Source organism: Dendrobates tinctorius, unplaced genomic scaffold, assembly GCF_039654945.1.
Source record: "Dendrobates tinctorius isolate UK_male_01 unplaced genomic scaffold, ASM3965494v1 ptg000032l, whole genome shotgun sequence".
In the NCBI taxonomy this organism is placed as follows: Eukaryota; Metazoa; Chordata; class Amphibia; order Anura; family Dendrobatidae; genus Dendrobates; species Dendrobates tinctorius.
Window position 1 is genome coordinate 7,221,451 of NW_027361700.1, and position 20,284 is coordinate 7,241,734.

The following is a 20,284-nucleotide window of genomic DNA, read 5'->3' on the forward strand; positions in this document are numbered from 1 at the left end:
AAGGCTGCTGTCTGCAATCTGCCAAAACCCTATCAAAGACATAAGCCAACAAGCTGATATGAAAAAGGCCCTGAAGCAGCTAGGCTTCAAAAACTAAATCAGCACTCAGGTATTTTCAGAAGACAGAGCTAAATTAATTCAGCACACCCCAGCAGGGAATGGCAGAAATCCAGAAAAACAAAGCAAAACAAAGTCAAAGCACCAAAGCAAAAGGCCGAGCAGCAAACTTAGCTTTAGAGGAGCAGGAATTCAGACTGGTCTCCAAGGATCCCACAGAGAAATCACCAGCAGGGCAGAAGGGCGTCGGCAGCCTTATATCCAGTCAGTAACTCCACTCAGCCAGTCATCATCATCAGCCTCAGGTGTTTGATAATCAGGCTCACTACCTTTCTTTACCAGAAGAGGGAGTTCCTCGGGCCTCAGTAATGAAGGGGAAAATGAACTCACAACGCCCCCAGCAGTTCGCCCACGGATGTTTTGCCCCCAGATGTTTCACCCCCAGTAGTTTGCCCCCGGATGTTTCACCCCCAGCAGTTTGCCCCCGGATGTTTCGCCCCCGGCACTTTGCCCCCGGATGGTTCGCCCCCCGGTACTTTGCCCCCGGATGGTTCGCCCCCGGCATTTTGCCCCCGAATGGTTCGCCCCCAGCAGTTCGCCCCTGGATTTTTCGCCCCTGGATTTTTCGCCCCTGGATTTTTCGCCCCCGGATGTTTCGAGCCTGGATTTTTCACCCCCAGCAGTTTGCCCCCGGATGTTTCACCTACAGCACTTTGTCCCTGTTAGTGTCACAATCTAATGTTATGCCCTTAGCATTTTGACCCCAGATGTTTCACCCTCAGCTTTTGGGGTCAACATACAGGGAACAAAACATCTAGGGCTGAACATACCTGGGGGTAAAATATACAGGACCCCAATTGCTGGGGATTCTTGTGGCTGCCTTTTCAACAGCTCTATTGGCTGGCCTTAAAGGAGTATTATCACCCTAGAACACAAAAAAACTGACATGCTTACCTGTCGCAGCTGCAGCTCTTGGGTCCAGGAGTGCAGTCTAGCGGTTCCCTGTGAAGTCTTCTCCTGCTTCTGGCTGTCTTTTCATCTTGCCTGGATCACTGATCCATGAAGAATGCCGTGGCAGTGAGGCCAAATGTCTCCTGGCCGCTCACTGACATGACGTCACTCCTGCCCCATTCATCAGTCAATCCAGGGGGCAGGATGCCTCTCCTGTCACCAAAACACTGCTGCACATGCGCAGTGCCACGATGAGATCAAGCAGAAGAGGACGCTGGGAAGAAGGAGAGGACTCATGGTGGCCTCCGGATCCAGCATGGCGATCGCCAGCCCACACAGTCAGGAGAAGATCAGGCAAAGATGAGCAGAAGACCTCTAGGTAAGTACCAGGAGGGGAAGATCGGCAGCATGCTTACCACAACATGATTGCTGAAAGCATGCTGCCTTATTTTGCTGTTCGGCATGAGAATACCCCTTTAATGCAGGCTATGTATGGAATCAGGGGGACTGTTGACTGACTACAGGGTTAATCCCACCAACCATCTCTGCAGAACTGAGATACTGGCTTTGCTGAACTAAAGTGGTGGTTAACCAGCTTCTACAGAACCTCTTTATCAGGTCTTCAGAAGGAGGGTTTTGGGATTAGCCCTCACAGAACACTCTGCCAGTACAAAGAATGGGGCAGCAGATAAAAATGGTATTCTCACTTCAGGATCCCTTTTTCTGTTGATGCCCATTCCTCAGATTAGGCCAAGAATAGGGTCCAGTTGTATTCTGCATTGAACCAGCTGTTTATCAGCAGCTTTCCAGCACCAACGACAAGGACAAGTGACTGGAAGCTGCAGCCATAGCTCTCCATGATTTCAGTGAGATCCAGGGAAGATGTGACAGCGCTTGGTAAAGAGCTGATCCACTGTGGCATGCCTTATACAGGGGCGTGCACTGCTCTGTGCAGAGAAATGCATGTTCTGGACGGGACTCGTTGTGTGCATCTGGTCTTTCAGTCACAAACGGCCCTTTGGGGACAACCATTAAATTGGTGTCGCCCTTGGTGAATATGAGTTTGACACCCCTGATCTAAGACAAGTGACCATCATTTTACTGTCATGTACTAGTGGTGTTACACTTAATGGCTTCTTTTTGTCATCCATTACATATCATACTATATCTAGTGATGAGCAAACCGGATCTGGAAAGTTCAGGTTTCATATCGAACATTGCCTGCTCGGGTTCAACCACACCGACCCAAAACAGGCAATGTTTGGAGTTTGCTCATCAAAAAAGAAAAATCACTTCTCTCCCCTTTGCCAAGGTCCCTACCTGTGTGGAGAGTCTTCTTGACCAAGGGAATCCCTAGCTAGGAATAATGAAAGAGATTCCCCCGGGTACGATGACATATTCACACAATATGGAAGTGCATGGAAGAGGATTGAAGACGACCCTCCGCGTCTGTCGGTACCTCATAGAACCATAGGAAAAAGGATGATCACAAGGCAATTATTTGTGTGTATAAAAATATAATTTTTATTGAAACAAATTCATTAAAACCATACTGCCAAAACTGGGGAAGTAGGAGAGTACAGACACACTCACTGCTCACAGTCACTCATTAAACACGCAAATCCAGGAAGAGACAGCTACCACGAAAATGGATAGACACAGGGACTGCCAGCAATATATTGCAGCTACAAGGGGTAGAACTGAAAAAGCCCTAATAATAAACTGCTACAAATATTAATATAGCCATAATTATATCACAAGCTGTATAGGCCACATCACAGATTATGATCTAGATGTCAACCATAAAACAATGCCGCTTGCCTGGCAATAACCCTCATACCCATAATTACAATAATACTCCGCAAATATAATCAGATAACCGTGGTCACTTCTAGTCCGCGCGACTGGAAGTAACGCTCACCACCCGGATGTGACATGTCACATCCGGGTGGTGAGCGTCACTTCTGGTCACACGGTATACCACGCTGCGGCTGGGAGATATAAATAATGGAGACACATGGTTGGTAGCAGGCCCTTTGAGAAAGGAGCCGAAACGCGTGTCGGGGTGGACGCGCTAATCCAGGAGGTAGCGGCACCCTGTATAAAAGATACCCAAAGGTAATTTTACCTGATTATATTAAAAAACACACTCCCCTCAAAAAAGCAAATGTGAAACGCGCGATGGGGTACGCCACTACTTAAGGTAATGTAGCAACACTTTTTCTTTTATATATCTTCCTTATACCATAGCTTTCAAATCTCTAGTATGTACTCTGGTCATTTCTGCCACATGGATTAACTTTTCTCTATCTGGAGTTGCATATTTTTTCTTGGACACTTAGGCTAGTTTCACACTAGCATTACTGGGCGCAGCGCATGGCCGCCGCTAAGCTCCGCCGCCGGCCGTGCCTCCTCCGGTCAGCTCCTACTCCAATCGCATGACGCTGCATGCGATCAGCATGCCCTATACTTATCGTTGGGTATGCTGGTCATGCGCTGGTACACGTTTGCCCACGCAGCCGCCCTTTTTGCGCTGCGCCGACGTGCGCCAAACGCACTGTGTTGCATTTTTGTGCGCTCGGTGCAGCGCAAAAAGGGCGGATGCGCGACAGAGAATTTTGGGATGAATTCACAATAAATTTTCCTAATCAGAAGCATCTGTTGTTCATATGTCACATTAAAAACTCACATTTTGCTTCAGATTTTCTGATTTTATAACAGAAACGTTAAATTGAAGCAAAATCTGGTGTGAAGGAGCTAAACAATAGTTTTTTCTACGACATGTATTGTCCCAGTGGAAAATGATATATTCCAGTTTAAAAATGCTTCCAAGCTTCAAAAATGTCACATTTTCAAAGTCGTGAAAGGAATAACGGCAGCAGAAACTAGCAAAATGCAGAATTCCATGATAATAAAAGGTTTACATCAGGAAAAACGAGCAAACATGTAAGAAGTATTTGTGAATAAAAGCATACTAACTCAGCGGTTCATTAGGTCGGGGTCATATGCAGCGTAAATGTCTAAATCCCATCCACATGCTCATGAAAAAATGCACAGTTAAAAAAAATGACATGCAGTGCAGCAGTGGCGTACCTACCATGTAGGCAGGGGACGCCACTGCCCCCGGGCCATCAGGGGCCTGCCACCAAGGGGTGTAATGCGCCCATGAACAGCGGGCCCCCTGGATCTATCATGCTCTGGTATGTGCCTGTCTCCTCCTGGAGCATGGCAAGGATAAATTAATACTCACCGCCTGCTGCTGCGCTGCTTTCCTCACTCTGCTTTGATGCAGATCCTGAGACGTGAGCGATCACATGATTGCATACATCATTCCAGGTCCTGTATCAAAGCAGCGTGTGGCAGCAGGTGGTGAATATTAATTAACCTGCCATGTTCCGGTAAGTGACCGGCACCTACCGGGGCATGGTGTACCCTCTTCTCAGCACTAAGTCAGCATTGGAACTTCATTTCAGGCTGTTGGCAGGGGGCATGGCTTAAGGGGCAGGGCAGAGGTTAGGAGACATGTTGATGAATCCTTAAGGTCCATTCACATGCACTAAGTAGTTGCAGCAGACAATCTGCAGCTAATTTATAGCAGAAAATTCTACACTAAAATTGACATCTAGTGATGCGGGTTTGATGCGACAACCTTGTCCTCTGGCTGTGATTGACAATGGCTGGATACATGGTTGGTGGACAAGGTTACCACTCTGCTTATCAACATGGCAGGCCACTGTATCTCAAAGGCAGGACTTCTACTTTGAAGCTGAGCAGAGAATCAGACTGCATCTAAACAAGTGAGGCATAGTTGGAATCAGTAGGCCTCACCCTACATTATACTATCCTCAAAGTTTCCCTTTAAGGTAAAATAATCACATAGTATTCTATATCAGCACTTTGTAATAGATAAATTTTCACATTTGTGCAACATAAACTTTGCAATAATTCTATATAATGGAAATGTTAAATGCTTGCCAGAGTCATGCAGAAGGAACTGCTGCTGGATACCATCAATATTGATCGCCTGGAACTCCTGGGGAAAAACAAGTTGATCAAGGGTTGGGAGCAACCTTGGAATATTGCCAAGTTGCCTTGATAATCGTATTGTTCTCTTCAGTGATGCTTTCTTTGGGAGAAGTGCTACAACATTAGAATGGGCTCCTAAAATGACTTCTGTGAGAATCTGTGGTGGTGTCTCCTGTGTTGTCCTTGCCCTGGTGAGCGCCTCATTGACACGTCCGATTGCTTCAGGTCTTGCTGCTTGTGCTGCGTGGTTGTGGGGATTGGTTACTTGCAAGTCAACCGTTTTTCACAGACCCAGATGGAATGGACATCGTCAGCCGTACGTTTGGAAAATACGTAAATGTGATTCTCGTAGACCAACTTCTTCTTCCCACGTTTGGATAGAACTGAATTCATACTTGTAGAAAGTGAATTGCTGTGGAAGCTGACTGATGTTTTGTGCTAGTACAGACATACTAATAGGGAATTTAGATTGTGAGCCCCATCGGGGACAGTGGTGATGATGCGTGCAAAATGTAAAGCGCTGCGGAATATGTTAGCGCTACATAAAAATAAAGATTATTATTATTATTTTATTATTAGTACACCTCTCTCTTTGTAGAGATTTTAGATACTGCTATATTCTGATGTAAAGATGGAATAAAAGCTAGTCTAATGTAACTTGCAGGACACCTGACATGAAAATTGTTAAATCTGCAACAAAACTTGCTAAAAAGCAGCTCAGTGCTGGGTCAGGTAAAAGTTCACAAAATGTTTTGAGTTTAGAGTGGTTTACATTCCCCACCTAAAGCAGGCCTCATTTACACTGCGTTTTTTGAATCCGTTTATTTTTTTCGTGGTTTTAGAAACGTTTTGGAAAATGTCTTGTTAAAATTGCAGGCAAAATGCAATCATTTGTGAGGTTTACAAATGGAAACAGTTGATTTAAAATGTCACAAAAGTGCAGCACTCTGTACAGTACTTTTGTGACATGTGAATTGATGACGGACGGAATTCATGAACCACAAGGACAAACTGGCGAAACATCCAAACACAAAATTCTGGGGGCAAAACAGGGTACACACATCCGGGAGCAAACTACCGGGGGTGAACTGCTGGGGGCGAAAAATCCGGGGGCGAAACATCCAGGGACGAACAGCTGGGGCAAAAAATCCGGGGGTGAACTGCCGGGGGTGAAAAATCCGGGGGCGAACCGCTGGGGACGAAACATCCGGGGGCGAACTGCTGGGGGCGAAACATCCGGGGGGGGGCAAAACATCTGGGGGCGAAAAATCCTGGGGCGAACCGCTGGGGACGAAACATCCGGGGGCAAACTGCTGGGGGCGAAACATCCGGGGGCGAACTGCTGGGGGCGAAAAATCTAGGGGCGAAATGCTGGGGACGAAATTCTGGGGGCGAAATGTGCGGGGACGAATCCTCCTGGGGGCGAAATGATAGGGGAGAAATGTACCTGGGGGTGAACTGCTGGGGGCAAATTGCTGGGGGCAAACTACTGGGGGCGAAACTTCCTAAAACCGAATCCCCATTCCTCCTCACTTCACAACCCCAGTAAGGTGGAGCTTAAAGACAGTGTCACTCGAACTTGCCCCCTGCCATGGTAATCAGCAGCCATGAGGCTGATGAAAAGATATGAAGACTCTTCCTCCCTCCTCTAGATATGAAATGGAACATCAGGGTGCATGTTCAACCACAGATCCATTCAAATAGGGGACTCAGGATGCACTAGGATTTAGAGATTGTGGGGGCCAAAGAGTGGGGCCCTTCTGGTGACGAGATATTTATCACCTACCCTGTGGAAGGGTAAAATATGCTAATTGTTAATATTTCCCTTCACAGTCTTGATAAGGTGAATTTTATAATTATAATCCTTAAAAGCAAAATATTGAAATGCATAAATAATAATATCCTGTCATCAACACTTTCAGCTTTATACATGTGGACACTATAATTTTATTCCATGCATGTGGACTATTTTTCTGGCCCAGACGCCACTTATCAGTTGGGTTGGATTCTGATTTATTATCTGGTCTTGCAGCATAAGGACAGTAACTGGGTTTTCTGTGCGTCCAAAATGAAATATGGAGTCGCTTGAAGATATATCAGGAGTAGGGATGGGCGAATCCTGAAATACTCGGAATCGCTAGACTCTAACGAGTCCGACTCGGAAACTCGCTACTCGTTGCGAGTCTAGCGAGTCCAATGTTAATGAATGGGGATGCGAGTATTGCAGCGATTCCTGTGCTGCCATTTTTTTTGTTCCGCTTACTTCCCGCATGTGGCTGTGCCCACCATGCGGAAAGTAAGCAGAACAATTGCGGATGGTACCCACGGTCCGGAGGAGAGGAGACTGTCCTCCGGGCTTTGGGCACCATATCCCTGTAAAAAATAGAATTTAAAAATAAAAAATATTGTTATTCTCACCCTCCGACGTCCCGCGCAGCCTTCCCGTCTCTCCACGCATCCGTTCCCAGTAGTCCTTTGCGAAAATGCCCGCGATGGCGTCCGTTCTCGCGGGATCGCGAAGTCTCGCTGTCATTCGCGCGACGTCATCGCGAATAACCGCGAGACATCGCGATCCCGCGAGAACGGACGTCATCGCGGGCATTTTCGCAAAGGATTACTGGGAACGGATGCGTGGAGAGGCGGGAAGGCTGCGCGGGACGTCGGAGGGTAAGAATAACAATTTTTTTTTACATTTTATCTTTTACTACTGATGCTGCATAGGCGGCCTCAGTAGTAAAAAGTTGGTCACACTTGTCAAACACTATGTTTGATGAGTGTGACCAACCTGTCAATCAGTTCTCCAAGCGATGCTACAGATCGCTTGGAAAACGCTAGCATTTGCATTGGACTCGTTACTGTGCGAGTAATCACTTGGAAACTCGCAGAGTACCGACTCCTGCGAGTCCCCTACTACTCGCAGAGTAACGAGTCCTAACGAATAGATTCGCCCATCCCTAATCAGGAGGTTAACATTTCCCCTCTGACTGCAGCAGGTTTTTCTCCAGAAACTCCCTCTTTTTGTTGTAATCATTGACCCAAGGACAATGGAGGCTGGGCATCCTTGGTGCTGCTGCTGGCTGGAGGGAGGGATGCTTATGTAGCTCTGTGCCCCAGGTGGCAGACTGTACTGCAGGGTACTGATGCTTACCACTGCATGGGTGACTTTTATGCAATGTGTGACTCAGCTCTTGGCTACCCGGTTTTGTAACTTTACATAGACTCCACTTCGTAGCTGAGAAACTGTGGTTCCTAAACATTTCCATTTTTCAAAAATAACACTCACAATTAAAGGTGGAAAATTTAGGAGGGAAAAAATTTCATGACTTGGTACCTTCCTATTACAGTACCGCGGTGGTATCACAGACTGGGGCTGGATTTTACACACCTGTGGCAATGGGACTGAATAAAGAACCTGATTTCAATGAATATGAGGGGTCCCACTACATTTGTCTATACAATGTATGCGTCGCCTTGTTACCTATACTAGGGTTGTTAACATCCGTAAAATCTTTTACATTTCTTTCCATTGTTCATGAAGACGAAATTGGGTGCAATAGTGTAGGGCGTTATGATAATTCTTCATTTTATAACTTACAGAAAATATTGTTAATGGTTTTATTAATATATTGAGCTATTGGTATCATTTATAATCTTTGTCATGTAAGAGGTTGGCCATCACTTAGGATAGGCTATTAATATCTGATCAGTGGGTGTTCGATGCCTGGCACCACCGCCAATTAGCTGTTACAGATGCCAGTGTTGGCCGGAAGTTCTCAGGTGCCACCGGAACACAACAACGCTGTCAAAACTATAGTAGCCACCTCTAGGTACTGCAGATCCACCCATTAGGGTGTGTGCCCACGTTGCGGATTTGGGATTTGGCACTGTGGATCCGCAGCAGTTTTCCATGCGGTGTACAGTACCATGTAAACCTGTGGAAAACCAAAACCGCTGTGCACATGCTGAGGAAAATTCCGCGCAGAAACGCAGCGGTTTATTTTCCGCAGCATGTCCATTCTTTGTGCGGAATCCGCAGCGTTTTTACACCTATTTCATTATAGGAATCCGCAGGTGTAAATACGCAGGCGAAATCCGCACTAAATCTGCACATACCCTTATTCATAGAAATATCCGAGCTGCTGGGTTCTGGCAGCATCCCAGCATGGGGCCATCATTAAAAAAGTAGAAACCAAACACTATTTCCAGTTGGAAAAAAAATCAAATTGGCTGCTGGGTCTTATTTCACTTGAATATCTCCTTAGTTATGCCTCATGTGTCTACCCTAAACTGTCTCGCTCGCTCTTGACTTTCATTGTCTAAAGTTAGATTTGGCGCATCACCCGCCAGGAAGAATGAAAAGTAGGAGAGAAACAGATTAATAAACCTGTTAGGCAGACATGCCAGCTCACCCAGTTTTACATGAAATCACCCTCACCAGAACCTGTGAGATACAGAGATGACCCTGTTTTCAATGTCCCCAGTTACTGGAATCTGCCAGCAAGTTTTTGCTATTTATTCTGAGACCTGTATGAGGTAGGGGCAGAGATCCTGATTCCAGTAATGTGTCTCTTCCTGACCTGCTTGGTGCAGTTTGGATAGAATCCCTGTCTTCTCTGTTGTGTCAGATGGCTGAGCTGTGGACAGCCTCGCCACACCACATGCAAATCTTCTTAATATTCAATGCAATGGAAAATCCACTATGTTGTCAATAGGATTAGTTTTCCGCATTGTTTTTGAAAACTTTGGCACAAAAAAAGAGTGATGTCTCTTCTTGGAGAAAGATTCCTTGCTGAATCTTCTCCAACAAGTAAAAAGGCTGCAAAACACAGTGTCCAAATAAAACGCTTCAAAAATGTTTTCAAAGCAGCTAAAAAAAAGAGCATTTTCTCAAATGGAAGAAAATCCAAAAATCTCTGCCTGGACATACACTAAAGAGCCCGTTACACGTAGCGATATCGCTAGCAATATCGCTATAACCTCACTGGTTTTGTGACGTAGCAGCGATATCGCTATGTCTGATACTTACCTCTGACCGGCTCCTCGCTGCTCATCGCTGATCGCGTGAGAACGTCCTGGACCGGTTTCTCGTTGGCCGATTCCTGCTGGGCTTCCTGTGGAGAGACGAGCGTGGAGCCGGGCGGGAGGACGTCAGGATCGCCGCGTCTGACAGGTAAGTAGCGACCCCCGTCCCCAGCGATGTCGCTGGTGAGATCTGCCTGTGTGGCAGCTCACTAGCGACCACCCAGCGATTCACCAGCGATCCATTTTGTTGTCGGGATCGCTGGTGCATCACTAAGTGTAACGGTACCCTAACACCGTGCCGTGTCTTCATGTGCAGCGCATACACCTCAAGGAGACAGCGTTTTTTTTTATCTGAGGTGGGTGGGGAAGAGTCTGAAGGACACTGCAGATGTTGTGACCAGATTAGGCAACCTGCACACACTCAGTATTTGGTGAGTTTTTTACCTCAGTATTTGTAAACCAAAACCAGGAGTAGGCGAAAAATCCAGAAGTGGTGACGTATCTCTATTATACTTTTCCTCTGATTGTTCCTCTCCTGGTTTTGGCTTACAAATACTGAGGTAAAATACTGACCAAATACTGAATGTGTGAACGTGGCCTTAGTTGTGAACCAATTTCGGTATCACAGAGTCCATCACTATTACATTCATCTCCAGTCAGTGGTGAGGGATGGAGAGCAGAACTGTGCACATCTCCAGACAGTAGGTGGCAGCACTGACAGTGACGCATAGTAGTAGTGGGCACAGACGGACACAGACACAGACATCATGGCTGCTCCCATGTCTCTGGTCTCCCTGCGGCGCCTGTAGAGCATTGTTTCCCCAATGCTGACTGCTGTGTGTAGTGGTAAGCGTCTGTGCTTGCTGAACAGTGGCTCTGGGGCTGTGAGGGAAGAGGAGCAGCTGTGGCTGGCAGAGACATGACCTCTTTGTGTGTGAGCTGGAGTAGCGGAGAGTGTGCTCAGTAATCTGCTGCCGCCTGCAAAGTTCCTCCAGCATCAGCTCTGTCAGCAGGGTACGTATGTGCGGCAGGAATGTGGCAGCGCCTGCACTCGTCTACACTCTGCAGGATGACTGACTTCTGCTGACGTTACTAGATTAAGTATTTTGCATGATGTGTGTAGCACAGCTGTTGCATCTCATGAGAACACATAATGGGGCAGATAGGAGATGCCAGGCGACTAAATAACCAAACTGTAGCACCCTTCTTAATAAATAGGGAGCTGCGGCGACTGAATTTCATGCATTTGCATGCTACACTCCGTATCTCTGACCGTTCACAAGTGAGCAATGCAGGGGCGGACACTGACAGCTTGGGGCCCCTGTGCAAGAAATGTGTCTGGGCCCCCTTCCTTTTATGGCGTCAAAGCTACATGTGTATATACATATATATATTGATATTATATAGCCACACACACATACATGTATTACATAGTCTCCTTTATTCTGTATATTGCTGTCCCTTATACAGTGCCCTCTCTTATGTACGGTTCCGTCCCTTACATATTGAATTATATAGAGCCCTGTTTTTTTATTACATACCGTCCTGTTAGCTGTATAAAGCAATGACAGCTGATTGAGCATGCAAAAGTTTCCTTTCTAATGGAGGAGCTGATGGACTGGTAGTATGGTCACCGGCTGCTCCATCAGCAGTCATTTTATATCTAACAAGAGAGGGGACTATGTAATAAAAGAGGGCACTATGAATAACAAAATTAACAAGAATACACTATACATAACAGCAGAGGAAGCTATATAATAAGGGACGGCACCATATATAACTAGAGAGGATGGTACGTAATAAGGGACGTGTTATACGTAATAAAAGAGGAAACTATGTAACTAAGGGTGGTGTTATACAGAATTAGTGAGTCCACTATATACTAAGGGACTGTTAGACATAGTGAGTACACTATATACTAAGGGACTGTGTTAGACATAATAAGCGATAACGTCTTCCTCCACCTCCCACTGTTCCTAAGGCCATTATAAGCCCCCCTTCCTAACATCCCAATCCCCCACACCCCTCATTGTCCTCCTCCCCTCGCATCCCATTATTGTCCTCTCCCCCACCCCATCATTGCCCTCTTCACCACTTCCATCATTTTCTTCTCCCCCACCACTCCCATCATTGCCCATTCCACCACCTCCATCATTTCCTCCTCCACCACCACCCCCATTATTACCCTTTCCACCACCACCAGTGCATTCTCCCCCACCACCCCATCATCATTTCTTTTTCCCCCACCACCCCATCATTGCCTTCTCTCCATCACCCCCATCATTGCCTTCTCTCCATCACCCCATCATTGCCTTCTCCCCATCACCCCCATTATTGCCTTCTCCCCATCACCCCCATCATTGCCTTCTCCCCATCACTCCCATCATTGCCTTCTCCCCATCACTCCCATCATTGCCTTCTCCCCATCACTCCCATCATTGCCTGCTCCATCACCTCATCACTCCCATCATTGCCTTCTCCCCATTACTTCCATCATTGCCCGCTCCATCACCCCATCACTCCCATCATTGCCTTCTCCCCATAATTGCCTGCTCCATCACCCCATCACTCCCATCATTGCCTTCTCCCCATCACTCCCATGATCCCATTAATGCCTTTCCATCACCCCTCATGGCCTTCTCCCATCACCCCGGGCATCATGGCCTTCTCTCTTCATCATAGTCTTCTCATGTCCGCATCTCCTCCAGGGCCAGGCTCCACCTACACACACATACACACAGACATACAGACAGACACACACAGACATACAGACAGACATACACATACACACACAGACATACATACACACACAGACACACGCACGCACAGACATGCATACACAGGCATACATACACATACACACAGACATACACACAGACACATACAGACATACACATATACACACACACACAGACATACACACACAGACATACACACACAGACATACACACACAGACATACACACACACACACAGACATGCATACACACACAGACACACATACATACACCCAGACATGCAAACACACACAGACATACACATACAAACATACACACAGACATACACACACAGACATGCACACATACATACATCATACACACACAAGTGACTGACTGACCTGCCGCTGCAGCCACCATTCGGCCGGCGCCACAGGCACAGTGAGTGAGACAGTCTGTCTCCTCCTCTCCTCCCCCACAGCAGCAGCGCAGCACAGCGTGACTGACGCGACTGACGCTGATATCATCTCACCTCAGGGCTGGCTCTTCTCCTCCTTGCGCCTGGCGCTCCACATGGCTGATTTGAATAATTTGCCATGCGGTGCTGGAGGGGCCCCCCTCTCCCCCGGGGCCCCCATGCAATGCACGGGCAGTAGGTCCACCCCTGGATCAATGAGCCATTGAGCCCGCATTTTGTAGAATTGAACGCAATTGCATTGTAAATATGCCCCAATTGGTGCCACTCACTGTACAACCCGATCTTGTCTATCAAAAGTCTTTCTCAGTCAGTGCCACCAAATAATGACCTTTGATGTCGGGAATTAGGTGACGCAAATCATCAAAATGACTCAAGAAATCCACCTGTTGCTTGAGACGACGGAGGAAATGGACAGGATTTTATTATTTAGGGTCATATGGTATTGCTTGTAAGGGTCTGGAATTTTTGATAATAATGTAGTCTGCAGCATTAGTCTTGCCACTAAGACACCGAAATACTTCACATTTACCCGCAGAATCTTGCAATGCCGACCATATATACTTGTATAGCTAAAAAGTGACAAAATCGCACAATGGGGCATGACCTGCGAAATAAGCATAGATAGTATGGTATCGCTCGCCTGTCTGGGTTGTGTCAGGCGCAACTCCTATGTAGGTATACAGGTGCTTCTCACAAAATTAGAATATCATCAAAAAGTTAATTTATATCAGTTCTTCAATACAAAAAGTGAAACTCATATGGTGTCATTACAAACAGAGTGATCTATTTCAAATGTTTATTTCTGTTAATGTTGATAATTATGGCTTACAGCCAATGAAAACCCAAAAGTCATTATCTCAGTAAATTAGAATACTTTATAACACCAGCTCGAATAATGATTTTAAAATCTGAAATGTTGGCCTACTGAAATGTATGTTCATTAAATGCACTTAATACTTGGTCGGGGCTCCATTTGCATCAATTACTGCATCAATGCTGCGGTGTGGTATGGAGGCGATCAGCCTGTGGCACTGCTGAGGTGCTATGGAAGCCCAGGTTGCTTTGATGGCAGCCTTCAGCTCGTCTGCATTGTTGGGTCTGGTGTCTCTCATCTTCCTCTTTACAATACCCCATAGATTCTCTGTGATGTTAAGGTCAGGCGAGTTTGCTGGCCAATCAAGCACAGTGATACTGTTGTTTTTAAACCAGGTATTGGTACTTTTGGCATTATGGACAGGTGCCAAGTCCTGCTGGAGAATGAAATTTCCATCTCCAAAAAGCTTGTCGGCAGAGGGAATTTCCTGGTAGAAGGCTGCACTGACTTTGGTCTTGATAAAACACAGTGGACCTACACCAGCAGATGACATGGTTCCCCAAACCGTCACTGATTGTGGAAACTTCACACTAGACCTCAAGCAGCTTGGATTGTCTGTGTCTCCACTCTTCCTCCAGTCTCTGGGACCTTGATTTCCAAATGAAATGCAACATTTACTTTCATCTGAAAACAACACCTTGGACCACTGAGCAATAGTCCAGTTCTTTTATTACTTGGCCCAGGTAAGACGCTTCTGGCATTGTCTATTGGTCATGAGTGGCTTGACACAAGGAATGCGACACTTGTAGCCCATGTCCTGGATATGTCTGTGTGTGGTGGCTCTTGAAGCAATGACTCCAGCAGCAGTCCACTCCTTGTGCATCTCCCCCCAAATTTTTGAACAGTCTTTTCTTAACAATCCTTTCAAGGCTGCGGTTATCCCGGTTTCTTGTGCACCTTTTTCTACCACACTTTTTCCTTCCACTCAACTTTCCATTAATATGCAGGGATACAGCACCCTGTGAACAGCCAGCTTCTTTAGCAATGATCTTTTGTGGCTTACCCTCCTTGTAGAGTGTGTCAATGACTGCCTTCTGGACATCTGTCAAGTCTGCAGTCTTCCCCATGATTGTGGAGCCTACTGAAACACACTAAGGGACCTTTTTAAATGCTTAGGAAGCCTTTGCAGATGTTTTTTGTTAATTATTCTAATTTATTGAGATAATGACTTTTCGGTTTTCATTGGCTGTAAGCCATAATCGTCACCATTAAGGCTAGGTTCATATTGCGTTAACCGAGCCCGTTCAACGCATAGTCTAACTGACTGCCATAACGCAATGTGACCCCGACCTAACAGAAATAAACACTTGAAATAGATCACTCTGTTTGTAATGACTCTATATAATGAGTTTCACTTTTTGTATTGAAAAACTGAAATAAATTAACTTTTTGATGATATTCTAATTTTGTGAGAAGCACCTGTATATACTGGCTGCTGCTGCTCCATGTGCTGGAATAAAACCAGCATTAAATGAAATAGTAAAAAAGGATGTAGGATAAATCTGCTGCGCTGCTGGTCGAGAAGATATCCAATGGCGATGATGGTGTTGAGCAAAGAGTAGTTTTATTCATCTACACTTTTCAGAGTTGAACAAACTACATCAGGAAAAAACACTATCTGATATTTCTCTGCATATCCCATTCTACTACTGACCATATGTACTTATTGTGTCTTCTCTGTATAGAATTTTAGATTGAACTCAAAGAGTAAATTAGTCCTTCAAAAAGTTGGTACCCGCTAGAGTTGCAACCTCTAATTGTAGGCACTTGGTTAATTGGATTGTGGATATAATGTGCTGATAATTTCTAATGTTCAATAAAATACTTTACACAGATGTTAAGATGCGCAAACACATTTGGATATGTGCAGACGTCTTTTTCTGGTGGGGCTGTTCCGAAACCCGCCTGAAAAAAACACTCAAAAGAATGAGCAAATGCATTTTAGATGTAAAAAAAACAGTTGCTCTTTATATGTTCAGTCTTTTGAACAAATTTTAATCACTTAACGTTTCTAAAGATGTCAATTGGTTAAATGTAGTGGGCTATCCATTCGTCACTCGTTTTTTAGACTCTATACGTTACTCTTAGAGATGAGCGAATCCAAACTTAATTGTTCGGGGTTCTATCCATTGCTAATCGCCAAACACGGACGAGAGAGAGAGAATTTTCCAGATCAAAACTTCGGGTACAGTTCTGGTACCTGATTCAAAATGTGGAATAAAGTTCGGGTCAGGTGCTTTCCAGAACCCAAACGTCCACCTATCCCTATTTATAATACAAAGCAATGGAATAGCTAAAAAAAAAAAAGCCTTCAGCAAAAAAATAAGAAAAAACACTCAAGAAACAACTTTGAAAAAAAGACACTCTAGGGGAAAAAAAGTTATCGTTTCCCGATGCACTTTCCTCTAGGAAAATGCAACAGGTTCACCCACACATAAAAGACGTTGTGCACATACCCGTACACAGCTTTTGGTCAAGCAATCATTCAGCCAATAGCTGTTCCTCCGAACATCCCCGATACACAAGCATGCTGGAATTCGCTGAGCGTGCATATGTTCTCATTAGTAAGCTGCTGCTACACACCTGGAAGCAGCATATTTCTTTTGAGAAGAAAAGTATTGGGTATGTTAAAATTCAACATGCCCAACTCTTCTGTGCCATGACATCTACTGTAGAGTCAGAACACTTTCATATGTATTATATGTTCTATGGTCATTTGTCTGCTATATATGACCACACTTATGTAAATGGTTGGTTTGTACTAGGCAAGGGTATGTTCTAGACTAAGATAAAAATGTAATTTGTAAACAAGTGAGGAACCATTTTGTAGATCCTCATAGACCAGGTTCTTTAGTGCTATGAGTGGCCTCAATAGTCTAAGGAATTAATGAGAACGTCTACCTGAGTGCATTAGTGGTAGAATCAGGGTTACTGGCATTTCTGGAGGTGAATGTTGACCTTTCCAAAGCAGGCCAAAATAATGTACAGCAAAATGTCCGTCATCACTTGCTGTAGGAGACCGTTATACTCGATCCCTAATATCTTTCCCCTTATCTCTTTCATCCACCAGTCTTGAGCTACTTCCTAAGTGTAATGCAGAATGGACAACCTCAACCCTCCTTTAATGTTTGGTTTCACCATGGGCAGCGGCGGGAGTATGGTGACCCCTGGAAAAAAGCCAGCAGGGGAGACTTCAAACTCCAATAAGAAATGTAAAAGGTATTTCAACGAGCACTGGAAGGAAGAGTTCACCTGGCTGGAATTTGATTATGAACGAAAGTTAATGTTTTGTATGGAGTGTCGACAGGCTCTTGTAAAGAACAAGCATGGCAAAGCAGAGAATGCCTTCACTGTAGGAACGGACAATTTCCAGAGACATGCACTTTTGCGTCACGTGACGTCCGGTGCCCATAGACAGGCGCTTGCTGTGAATAGTGAGCAGCTAGCCATGGAAATGCAGTACCACCAAGAATTAAAGTCCGTTATCAAAGCTGAGATGGATCCATCTAAGATATCTATTCTGACCACTGTCTACACCATGGCAAAGGATGGTATCTCGAGTGATAAGCTTCTATCTCTGCTGGAGCTGCAGAAATTTAACCTTTGTGAGGCTCTTTTGTCTTCTGAGCAAAATGAATATTACCATCCAAGCAGTGTAAGAGAAATGCAGGTGTGTACATTTAGGTCCATAACATGTCAGCATAGTAGAAGTCTACAGGACTAGTTGGGCTGTGAAAAATGATGTATCCACACATAATTGCATAGAAGGCTTGAATTCAGGGGCGAACCTATCATTGGTGCAACCTGCGCAACCATACAGGGGCCCAAGAGAAAAGGGGGCCCATTTCCACCTCCAAAGCAGGTGGAAATGCGCATTATGATGAGCTATTGGACAGCAAAGGCCCACTCATTGTTTTTACACAGGAGCCATCTTCTATCTGTGTTTGCCAGTGCTTGAGCTATTACAGTGGCAATTAAACTAGAACATCCATTTTAGGTTATATGAAAGCGTTATGCTCAAGTTCAATTTTTTGACCCAACGCAAAAGTAGAAATCAGGAGAAACTCACAGCATTTGCATAGCAGAATCCACTGCAAAATACACCACTTTAGTCCCGGATTTTCTGCTGCAGCAATTGTGCTGCACTTACATCTCATGTGGATATGCCCAAATAGTTTGAAAAATAGATATCCATTATTAGTGACTAAACAATTTATCAGAAACTAATAATATCATTAACTGGAGTCTGTCACTACGCTTTTGTTACCTAATCTGATTGCACCATAATGTTGAGAAACAGAGATCCTGATTCCAGGAATGTGTGACATACTGGACTACTAGTAGTGTTTTGATAAACTCACTGTTATATCAGCAGAATATCACTAGAGGACTAGTAAATCTGATGTCAGGTAGTCAAGCATTTTTATGAGCTCTATATAACCCCACCCCCCACCACTGATTGGCGGCATTGTGTACATTGCATAGAAATCTGCCATTTAATGAATGATGGGGTTGGGGTTATACAGAGCTCAGCATACACATAAGAATTATTTTATCAAAATTACATTAAGCAGTCCAGTAAGTAATACATTGTTGGAATTGAGGTCTCCGCCCCTACATTTTGCAGCTCTCAGATGGGGTACAAAATTCCCTTTAAGGCAGTGTTCTCCAACTCCAATTCTCAAGAGCCACCAAAAGATCATGTTTTCAGAATTTCCTTAGTGTTGCCCAAGTGATCATTCCACCACCTGCAATACTTGAGTTGGGGAACACTGCTTTAGGCCAGTTTCACACGTCCTGATATATCCGGTACTGGAAAAACCAGTACCAGAAATATCAGTGTACGTGTGTGTAATACTTGTGGCACACGGTTGGCAACTGTATGCCGCATCAGTACAAGTACCGCTGGCGTATGGGAAGCAGCATTACAATTAACGCTGTTCCTCGGCGCCGAGTGCAGAAGACAGCTCTCATCATTCTCCCCTGCTGATTTTGTGATCAGCACTAGCAGGAGAGAATGTTGAGAGTTATATTCAAACAGTGAGAGCAGGCGGCTGATGATGGGACTACTACTCCCATCAGCCTACACCTGCTGCTGCTAATAACAGTGAGAGCAGTCGACAGTTGGTGGGAGTATTCATCAGCTGCCACCTGTTCTATAAATACGCAGAAATGAGCTGCGTTTGATTAGATCAGTTTGGGGTACTAGAATGTGCTGACAGGTACCCTTCAATGGACAGCCAAATTGTGCGAATAACATATACGTAATCTGGTTGTTTATTGTCTTGCAACAAATGATTTGTTTGGCTCTTCCCACATATGTGGCAGTTATACCTTTTAGGCCCTCGTTTAATGACCAGAGGACATTTTTACTCAAGTAAAAGGGTGTATACCTTTGCAACCATCTAAAATTAAAAAAGTCAACGTGGCAAATAATTTTGATTTTAAAAATGTCCTATCAGTTTGTGTTGACCCCTCCTATACCGACGTGAGGATCTGTATGGAAACAAACTGCAAACAAACCTGTATGTACTCTGCTCACTCTGACCACTATTTTTCTAACCTAGAGACTGTAGAAGATGATGGAAGAGAGCACATGATTGCAGGAAAAGTCTACATGTGTTTGTAGCCTGTGACCAAGCTGCAGGCACAAACTGTAAGAAAGTACTGGAATATTAAAGGGGTTGTCCAGGACTGAACTACAGATGATCTCTCCATTCCAATGCATAAGTCATTTATATAAGATGGGGGTTCAACTCCCAGTACCCCCACCGATCAGCTGAAAAGTGCAGCCGTAGCAGCCGGAACTGAGCACTAGTCACAAATGTAAGTTCCCTGCCCCCAAGTAATATGTTTACAAGCCACCGTCTTAATCTTTATATCAACGCCACTCCGGTTGTCTTCTGCAAGTTGTGACCTGCCGGGTTACTCTAGTGTTTGCTGGGTGAGCCGGAAGTTACTATTGAATGTAAGTCAATGATGGCCAGAACAAGGTCAGAATGAGGTTCCCATAGATTGACATTGAGAGCTTGTGACCATTACCTCTGACTTGCTGTCAGCCAGAGGTTACGTTCACAAGATGGCAATGCGGGTTCGGAGTGGTGCAGATAAGATAATAGCTGCTGGTAAGTATAATACTAGGGTCACGGAACTTACATTA

At 45.0% G+C, this 20,284-nt stretch overlaps 1 protein-coding gene across 9 annotated transcripts in view; it reads left to right on the forward strand.

The window, feature by feature from the left end:
• Window positions 1-20,284, forward strand: part of LOC141086380 (zinc finger protein 385C-like) — a 453,285-nt gene that overhangs the window by 290,136 nt on the left and 142,865 nt on the right. The window contains exons 1-2 of one of the 9 annotated variants that reach the window (XM_073572356.1): window positions 10,609-10,902; window positions 17,195-17,794. The exons of 4 other annotated variants lie outside the window; for them this stretch is intronic. In XM_073572356.1, coding sequence (XP_073428457.1) covers window positions 17,225-17,794 — 570 coding nt within the window. In that variant the 5' untranslated portion in view covers window positions 10,609-10,902; window positions 17,195-17,224. Of the gene's footprint in view, window positions 1-10,608; window positions 11,071-17,194; window positions 17,795-20,284 lie in introns of those variants that run through there. 4 more of the 9 variants (XM_073572353.1, XM_073572354.1, XM_073572360.1 and 1 more) reach the window with 4 other exon arrangements.